At 42.5% G+C, this 9,652-nt stretch overlaps 2 protein-coding genes across 3 annotated transcripts in view; both read left to right on the forward strand.

Annotated features, from left to right (window-relative positions):
• Nucleotides 1-774, forward strand: part of necap2 (NECAP endocytosis associated 2) — a 2,255-nt gene extending 1,481 nt beyond the window's left edge. Inside the window, exons 5-7 of the mRNA XM_016488935.1 lie at nucleotides 66-216; nucleotides 291-378; nucleotides 451-774. Coding sequence (XP_016344421.1) covers nucleotides 66-216; nucleotides 291-378; nucleotides 451-490 — 279 coding nt within the window. The 3' untranslated portion in view covers nucleotides 491-774. The remainder of the gene's footprint in view (nucleotides 1-65; nucleotides 217-290; nucleotides 379-450) is intronic.
• Nucleotides 775-2,855: 2,081 nt separating this feature from the next.
• Nucleotides 2,856-9,652, forward strand: part of crocc (ciliary rootlet coiled-coil, rootletin) — a 25,930-nt gene continuing 19,133 nt past the window's right edge. For both annotated transcript variants that reach the window (XM_016488912.1, XM_016488913.1), the window contains exons 1-9: nucleotides 2,856-3,055; nucleotides 3,451-3,577; nucleotides 3,658-3,800; nucleotides 7,174-7,365; nucleotides 7,445-7,504; nucleotides 8,051-8,151; nucleotides 8,230-8,395; nucleotides 8,470-8,576; nucleotides 8,665-8,892. In XM_016488912.1, the coding sequence (XP_016344398.1) occupies nucleotides 3,020-3,055; nucleotides 3,451-3,577; nucleotides 3,658-3,800; nucleotides 7,174-7,365; nucleotides 7,445-7,504; nucleotides 8,051-8,151; nucleotides 8,230-8,395; nucleotides 8,470-8,576; nucleotides 8,665-8,892 (1,160 nt within the window). In that variant the 5' untranslated portion in view covers nucleotides 2,856-3,019. The remainder of the gene's footprint in view (nucleotides 3,056-3,450; nucleotides 3,578-3,657; nucleotides 3,801-7,173; nucleotides 7,366-7,444; nucleotides 7,505-8,050; nucleotides 8,152-8,229; nucleotides 8,396-8,469; nucleotides 8,577-8,664; nucleotides 8,893-9,652) is intronic.

Here is a 9,652-nt window from a genome sequence, read left to right on the forward strand (position 1 = left end):
ACACACACACTCTCACACACTCACACACACACACACACAGGTGTTGACTTCTGTCTCTCTCTCAGAACATTAAGAAGAAAGACTCCGGCGGCGCAGCGGCAAAGTCTCGTCCGATGGGCGGCTCTTTGCTTCCTCCTCCACCCGGAGTCAAATCCTCCGCTCTGGTTCCTCCGCCCGCAGCGCAGCAGACGACACCCGCCTCTCCGCCCAGCCCAGGTGAGAGCGACACGTCTGCGCATTTATCAGTCCCATCAGTGGGTGTGGCTAATACACGGCTCCTCCCCTTTCAGGGATGATACTGGAGTTCGGAGACCCTGCCCCCGCCGTGGCTCCGCCCTCTCAGGACCTGTGGGGTGATTTCACGGCTGCAGGCTCCGGGTCAGTATGAACATCAAACGGTTCGTCTGTCCGTCCGTCTGCAGGCGTCTCACTCTCTGATGTGTTCGACAGGTCCGCTCAGGACTCGCGGTCGGGATGGGTGCAGTTCTAGCGAACCGACGACACACGGACGCTGTTTTCTATGCAATCACGCGCAGCTGCACGGCTGATATCTGCTGCATTCCAGCTGGTGTTGACTTTCAAACATGTTTCTCATTAGTTATTCGCACACGTGCGATAAATGTCGTCAGTATCGTCTCTCGTTTAACTTTAAAGCTGAAATGTGTCATGTTAATGCCTGTGTTCGAACAGGTTTCCTGAACACTCGCCCCATTGGTCGGCCTAACGGCTGGCCCCGCCCCAAACTCACAGCACTGGTCGAGGCAGAAGTTAACAGAATCAAACAATAGAGAGTTCGTGTTTACAGGAAGTTCATGAAGTGACTTCCTCATAGTGACTCGCCGTCAGGCTGCATTTCAACACTCAAACGAATGACACGCTTCAGCTTTAAAGCTCCTGAATGTCGGTAAGGTTTTCTTTCGTTTCTTCTTACGTCTTGAGTTCCGCCTTTGTGTTATCTGTGCGTCATGTGACCTGTCTGACTCAAACTGCTATTTCCACTCAGATCAGGATTTGAAGAGCTGGTTTTATACGTGTTTATAAGCAGATGATTTTTCACACTATATATTTTGGACTAACCCCAGACTTTATTCGCTTTATTTTTCCAGGTGATTACAGATTTATTCTTGATATTGTCAGTAATTAAAGTCTTAATCTTTCCTTCAAGTGCCTTTATGAAACACCTGTAGAATGTACAAATGATGGTTTATATATATGAATAAGCCATTTCCTTTAATAAAGTGTCAGCTTTACAGTTTTTTTGCAGTAATACTGATTCATTCAATTTAATAATTCAAAATAAGGCACTAAATGTGACACAACCTCCACTTGTTGACGTCCTCAGGTAAGAATCATTCACGTGTTTGTTTTCTTTTAAGGGTCGAGTTAGCCTGAAGTTATTATAATTAACTGTATCAAACTATAATAGTATTTGATATGTATGAAAGCTCGTTAATTGCGCAATTCTGATTCCCCCCCCCCTCTGAATTCTGTTTACAACACGCATAAAGTATAAAATAAAAAAGGTAATTGCGACTTTTTACCTCATGATTCTTTTCTCACAATTCTGAGTTTATAATCACAATTTTCAAAAACTTTTTTTTTGGTTTACTTTTTTAAAAAGTTCCGTAACGGGCTTCCATAGATATGTGCTCATTAACATAAGTAAATAAACATGAGCTGTGGTTGTGTTGTGAATCAGAGCGTCTGATTTGTCCGGTGAGTTTGTACATGAGCTGTCTGTTCTAATGAAAACGAATACATAGATTTGAATTTGATGTCTTCATATGTATTTAACGAGTTCAGTGGTTTTCATGGTTGTCTGCAGTTCACAATAGCTGAAGTGCATCCCGGTGTTTGTATGTAAATCCCGATTCAGTGATTTGGGGTCTTTTATATGCGCGGGAAGTGAGTGTGACCCCGGAAAGAGTCCAGACTGAGCATCACACACACACACACACACACACACACAATGGGGATTTAATGCGGAATTAATGCCGTTGTGCCGGTAAGATCCTTCGTGATTTGCTGAAATATTAATAAATGCGATCGACCACTCGTCATCAGTGTATTAACATGATCCGTTAATTAATCGCGCTGTAAAGCGTCGCATCGCGTCGCGGAGTCTCTCCGCAGCCGGAGGATTCTTTATTCGAGTCGACGCGTGTTTAAAGATAAACACACAAAGACGTAAATTACTCAAAAAATGGATTAGAATATAAAAAAGCGCCTGTGTTTGTGATGGGTTTATGTCGTGCAGCGAAAGAGAGAGCAGTGTAGTTCCTGAACGCGCCTCAGGGGGCGCACTCTCGCTGTGTGTTTAAGAAACACTGAAAACACAACCAACTACATATTAATCCGAAGACGTTACACGGGATATATTAAATATGTAAACTCGAGTCTCTTTCTGAGCAATTCCTCAGATAATAATCCAAATCTCTGACTGGATTTGGTGGCGGTTACTTTCTGTTGATGGGGCTGTTGTCATGGTGATGGGGTAGTTAGTGCAGTTAGTAGTTTCAGTGTGGAATCACATGTTACTGGTATTTCTGCAGATCTTGTTTTCTTTCAGCTCTCTGTGTTATGAGGTAGTTTATTGCAGGTATTTTATGAGTTTATTCTCTTTTGATTGCGCGCTGCGCTCGAGCACATTTAATCTCAGTCAATCTCATTAAAGCCTCCTGCTGTCAGTCTCTCTCTCTCTCTCTCTCACACACACACACACACTCTCTCTCGATCTCAGTCAATCTCATTAAAGCCTCCTGCTGTCAGTCTCTCTCTCTCTCTCTCACACACACACACACACACTCTCTCTCTCTCTCTGTCTCTCTTTCTCAGTCTCATTCCGTCTCTCTCTCTCTCGGTGTTAGATTCCGAACGGAAGGCTCGGAATAACTGGATTATTATCAAGATTCGTTTATGAAGCGGACTCCTGCTAGGAAACGCGCGGGAGTCCACGTGACGAACGGCGCGATTTCTGTGATTTAAATTTTAACGGATTTTGCTCTGATTCTAATTCGTCATGAGCGCTTCTGAAGACCTCGAGGCGGTGATTCAGGTGCAGTTCCATGTTTACTCCATTATTAGAACAACTACCCCAAAAGAATAGGTGTAAAACTATTTTTGCTTAGAAATTGCTATTGATTTCACAAATAATTACAAAGAAACCGGAAAGAATACATGGAAAAACATGGAACATAAAAAATCTGAAGTAGAAAGACTGAAATGGTATTTTCTGTGTAAAACGAAATCGAAAAATCTTTTTGTTTACAGCTTAAAAACATATTTTACAGTGTGTGCTTGAGCTGTTGGTTTAATGTCGCATTAGTGACTCCGCGGGTGTGTGTTCTGATCTGATCTAAATATACAACAGATCACCACTGAGACCATCTGCTACAGACACTGTGACATTGTGTGTGTGTGTGTGTGTGTGTGTGTGTGTGTGTGTGTCAGAGGCTGGAGGAGAGCGTTCTGTCCGAGGAGAAGCGGCTGACGGTTCGAGGATCTTCTCCAGATGAACCTGCAGCTAGTTTACCGGCCCGTGTGCGAGAGATCGTCTCCAGGAACCTGAGCGACAGCGGTGAGACCCCTCAGACCTTCACACACCGTCACTGAGCTCCACACATCCAACACCTGTCTGTCTGTCTGTCTGTCTGTCAGCTGGAGGCATGTCGTCGGGTCTGTCGCTTCAGGAGGAGAACCGGGTTCTGCAGACGGAACTGAGTCGTGTGGAGGATCTTCTGGCTCACAGCCGAGCAGAACGAGATGAGCTGGCCATCAAATACAGCGCCATCAGCGAGAGAGTGAGACACACACACACTTACAATACAGGGTCATTTGGAGAACCTGAATAAGTTCATCAAAGAACGTGTCATAGTCTGGTTCTTCAGAAAGAACCGAACCGTAGCTCAAGAACCCGAAAGAGATGATTGACGGTCCGTCACTGGTTCCTCACTCACACACACACACTCAGCTATCCTTGTGGGGACTCTCCATAGGCGTAATGGTTTTTATACTGTACAGACCGTATATTCTATTGCCCTACACCAACCCTACCCCTAAATCTACCCCTCACAGGAAACTTTCTGCATTTTTAGATTTTCAAACAACTTAATTCTGTATGATTTATAAGCTTTTGTACCCGTGGGGACCACAATTTAGGTCCCCACCGTGACACGAGTCCCCATGAGTCTGTGTGTAGTCAGGTTTAAGTCCCCACCAGGATATATAAACCAGTACACACACACACACACACACACACACACAGAGACCCACACCCACACACACACGCTCTGTCTTTTGTCTGTGTCTGCGAGGTTGACCCGTCTCCGTGGTAACGGCGAGTGGAATGTAGTGGAGTGGCATGTTGCCATGACGACTGTAAACAGTGAGGGTCCGTCTGGACGACTGTGATTTATTCAGAGTCTTTCACCATCAGTCTGAACAGGAAATGTAAAAGTGAACGTGAGCTGTGTTTAACTGTGATGTAGGTCGCCTGGGAGCTGTTTTATGGTTGCTAGGGTGTTCTAAGTGGTTGCTAGTGGGGCTTCACGAGTGATAGCACCAAATCACAAGGCTGCGATTTTATTCAAATAAAAGTTCAAATTAGGGATGTTCATTTTAACCGGTTAACCGACCGTAAGAATTTTGACCGATTAATACAATTAGTTAAACAGTTTAAAAAGTCATTTAATGATTTATTTTTTCAGTAATTTATCAAAATATTTAAAAAGGTTTGCTGCATGGTTAAAATACGCTACGCTAAAATATGTTTCTCGTATAGGCCTATTTATTCGTTATATATATAAATAACCTAGCTTTATGATGTTTTTCTCCACTGGCAGAAGTGCTGCAGGTGCGTCATTAATCCCAGGTAAACAAATGCTAGTATTTTTTAACAGGTCACAGACATTTATCCTTTCTAATTTAATTCAATTCTAATTTAAAATAATCTTGTCGGTTAACGGTTAACGAGCGTCGGTTGTCGGTTAGGAAAAATAACCGAAATGAACATCCCTAGTTTAAATGTTTGAACAAAGAAAGTAGGGCTGTCGCGGTGAATGAATTTCCCTTGTGGCAATTTTGAGTGGCTCAATATGTACGGCGGTATTATCGCCATATATATATATATATATATATGTGTATATTATATATATATTATATAATATAATATATATTATATATTACTATATATATCAAGGCACCTAACTCATTCTTCCCACTGGTCGCTCTTTTGCGACTAACTTTCTCAGTTGGTCACACCAGCACATGATTTTTTTGGCCGTCTACAATTATCCTCCTCAAGCGCAGGATGAGACGATGCTACAGTAAATTAAATATGATGCTTCCTGCTGGGAAAAACGTTTTCATGTCTGGAAATTTCAGTTATTTTGTTTTCAATAAGGATAAAGGAAATAACATGGTTCAAGGCTCCAGACTCATTCTTCCCACTGGTCACTCTTTTGCGACTAACTTTCTCATTTGGTCACACGAGCACGTGATTTGGTCGCAATATTTAATTTTTTTATTTTTTTGTGCTACAACATAGGATTAATCCATGCATGCTGATGAACTTTTATCATAGTTTATAGTTATATGGAAACGAAAGTGGTTAATATTCAACCCGTTCTTTTTCATCAGTAGTATTATTTGTGATTTGAGTTTTGTGACCGGGAGTTCCTCTTTTGCTGTGTTATAAGCCGAAAACGAATAAGATGAGGCATGGCATACACCACATGCTGTATTATATACAGGGCCGGCCCTAGGCAAGATTTGAGCTGGTGCTCCTTGCATCGCAGCCACTGCCACCACTGATCATTCACACAGAAACTGCATAGCTGGCAGAATCCAATACTGATTTTTAATGTATTTTATTTAAGCAAAAGACAAGAAAGAATGAAAATATGAGTATAGGAAGAATATGGTTAGTTGCTTTATTGGCCTGTATTTTTTATCTAAATTAGCCCTCTGATGCATGAATTATGAAAGCCTGAGTCAAGATTTGTTTTTGTGTTTGTATTCTTCTTAGGGCATGAAAAAAACAATTAATTTTTTTTTAAATATGATTTTTTCAGAAAGTTACAGAAATGTCCAATCCAGTGGACTACATGTGCCGGAGCACTCAACATAAAACAGTATGAACTTAATGTAAAAATGAATTAAATTGTGTTTTATGGTAAATACATGAACAATTATTTAATTTTATGCTTTGAAAAACATTTTAACATATTTTCACACATTTTATCGTTGTATAGGCCTATTGTTTAGGCCTGAATAAGAAAACAAATGACATCCACAACTGTGAAGCTTACACCTAAGCCTAGTCTATGTACAGTATATCACACATATCATAAATTCCTGAGATAAGAAAAGTGAACTCCATTAAAGCACAGATATGCTAAAATGTCAGCTTTCTGGATTTCTAGAAGCTTATTTCTGACAGAATAAAAATATAAATAATGTAACTGCAACTTTTTATCTCACAATTTTGACTTTGACTACTACGACGGCTGTCAGGGTTGGGGATGAAGGGATGAGGCGAGGACTCAGTAGTGCAGAGTAATGGGCTTTTATTAATAAAATAAAACAACAACAAAAAACTACCCCGTGGGGGAAAAACAGGCTGGCATGACAAGGCAAGGCAAGGCAGGATCAGGACACATCCAGGATGATACGATGACGAACTGGCACGGGACTGCAAACAGAATAAATAGGGAGCAAATGAGGAGGGTAACGAGAGAACACATGTGGGGCAAATTAACCAATAATCAGGTAACAAGATAGGTGGGGTCAAGACAATTGACATGAGAGCACATGGCACACAGGAAACAAAGACAAAAAACTTTATCATCCAAAGGCAGCTGCAATACTAACATTTAAATCTTAATTTCTTCATTTCAGACATTCTAAAATTTAGGGATGCACCGATCTTAACTTTTCATGGCAGAATCCAATACTGATTTTTAATGTATTTTATTTAAGCAAAAGACAAGAAAGAATGAAAATATGAGTGCATGAAGAATATGGTTAGTTGCTTTATTAGCCTATATTTTAATCTAAATTAGACTGTATAATTTCAAAATGTCCAAGTTTATAGTATTGGAAAAACAGTAGGTGAAAGACTTTCTTTCATCACCTCTGCAGTAGTGCTCCGCTGTAATCGTGTGGTGTTTGTAGTTGGAGCAGGCGCTGCGTTTGGAGACGGGCGAGGAGGGACGGGACTCTCCAGAGTCTCGCAGTCTAGCGCAGCAGAACGTAGATCTGCGCAGACGTCTGGACGAGGAGCAGGCGGCGTATAAACGCAAACTGACGGCATATCAGGAGGGGCAGCAGAGACAAGCGCAGCTCGTGCAGAAACTACAGGCCAAGGTACAGCACAGTGGATCTGAAGCACTGACTGCGCCTGGGTTCTCCCTGACAGAACTCGTTTGTGTTTGTGTGAGTGCAGGTTCTCCAGTACAAGAAGAAGTGTGCAGATCTCGAACAGACGCTGCTGGAGAAATCGACTGTGAGAACAGCAGATACTCGCCACACCTCCTGTCTCACTGTAGCTCTAGGTTCTCATTCTGTGTGCTGAGTAGTAACTCATTACATGTAATCTGGATTACATAATCAGATTACAAAAATTAAATACCAGTAATCCAATTATAATACATTTTAAAATAGTCGTAATTAGACTTCATTTATATGATTACATATTATTCACACAATAGCAATAAGTGATTCATAATTTATTGATTCTAATCTTTTTCATTTTTTATCCCCAGTTTGGGAAACCTTGACGCAATGTAACGTTTAATGCATGTTGTCTATACGAATGCCATATAGTTTCTTTCTCTTTGTATTTTTACATCAATGGTACAAGATTATCCTATTTAAATAAATGTGATAAACCAGTTAGGTCCAAAGTAATCAAAAAGTAGTCAGATTATATTAGCTAAAAATGAGCAATGTAATGTGGACATGGATTATGTTACTAAGTGCAGTTTTTGTCATGTAATCAGTAACGAACTATAGTTCGGTAAGTAATCTGGCCAGCTCTGTGCCGCTGTAGGGTCAGTGTGACGGCAGCAGTAACGGTCACCGGCGGGACGAGGATGAGCCGAGCAGTGAGCTGGAGAGCGCCCTCATCCGGCTGGAGGAGGAACAGCAGAGGTGTGCCACTCACTGGACTAACACCGCCCTGTAAACCTGCAGTGTGAGCGTGTGCTAAGCGTGTTTGTGTGTGCACAGGAGCAGCGGCCTGTCCGCCGTGAACGCCATGCTGCGGGAGCAGCTGGAACAGGCCGGACTGGCCAATGAGGCGCTCAGCCAGGACATCCGCAGACTCACTGCTGATTGGACCAAAGCCAGGGAGGAGCTGGAGCAGAGGGAGTCTGATTGGAGGAGAGAGGAGGAGGTGGGTGTGGCCATCCGCATCACTGAAACCCAGATGAAAAAAGTGGCGCAGTTTGACGTGGTGCATTTGTTCAGTCTTTCCACAGTTACTTCAGCAGCGAGCACAGCCGTCTGCTCGCGCTCTGGAGGCAGGTGGTGGGCTTCCGCAGACACGTGTGCGAGCTGAAGAGCGCCACCGAGAGGTCAGACCGTGTCACTGCACCTGTGCACACTACTCTAGAGCTGAGGCGCGGTAAACACTGACGCCGTGTCTGTCTGTCTGTCCGTCAGGGACCTGTGCGAGGTGCGTAACGAGCTGGCGAGCGCGGCGCAGAGCGTGCAGCTGCAGTGCGTGCGCGTCTGCGCAGATCTGCGCAGCCGTGAGGACGGTTCATCGCTGCTGCTGGAGAGAGAGACGGCCCAGCGGCTGCAGCTGGAGCAGCAGCTCAGAGAGACGGTGACAGAAATGATGACGCTGCAGGCCAAGAGCGACTCGGAGAGAGCCGAGCTCAACAAACGGTCCGTTACTGCGCACAACTACACGCTTACTAAATGAACTAGTTGTCTGAAGGAAGCCCTGTATAACTAGGCTGCTTAAAGTCTAAATTTCTCTGTTTACTAAATTAACTAGTTGTCATGAAGCCCTGTATAACTAGGCTGGTTAAGGTCTAAATTTATACATGTTTACTAAATTAACTAGTACTCTGAAGGAGGCCCTGTATAACGAGGCTGGTTAAGGTCTAAATGTATACATGTTTGCTAAATTAACTAGTTGTCTGAATGAAGCCCTGTATAACTAGGCTGGTTAAGGTCTACATTTCTATGTTTACTAAATGAACTAGTTGTCTGAAGGAAGCCCTGTATAACTAGGCTGCTTAAAGTCTACATTTCTATGTTTACTAAATGAACTAGTTGTCTGAAGGAAGCCCTGTATAACTAGGCTGCTTAAAGTCTAAATTTCTCTGTTTACTAAATTAACTAGTTGTCTGAAGGAATCCCTGTATAACTAGGCTGGTTAAGGTCTAAATTTATACATGTTTACTAAATTAACTAGTACTCTGAAGGAGGCCCTGTATAATGAGACTGGTTAAGGTCTGAATTTATACATGTTTATTAAATTAACTAGTACTCTCAAAGAGACCCCATATAATGAGGCTAGTTAAGGTTTTAATTTATACATTTACTAAAATAACTAGTACTCTGAAGTAGAGCCCGACCGATATATCGTTTTGCCGATATTATCGGCCGATATGAGCCTGTCGCCGATATATCGGTATCG

Source organism: Sinocyclocheilus anshuiensis, unplaced genomic scaffold, assembly GCF_001515605.1.
Source record: "Sinocyclocheilus anshuiensis isolate Anshui unplaced genomic scaffold, SAMN03320099.WGS_v1.1 scaffold1849, whole genome shotgun sequence".
Classification (NCBI taxonomy): domain Eukaryota; kingdom Metazoa; phylum Chordata; class Actinopteri; order Cypriniformes; family Cyprinidae; genus Sinocyclocheilus; species Sinocyclocheilus anshuiensis.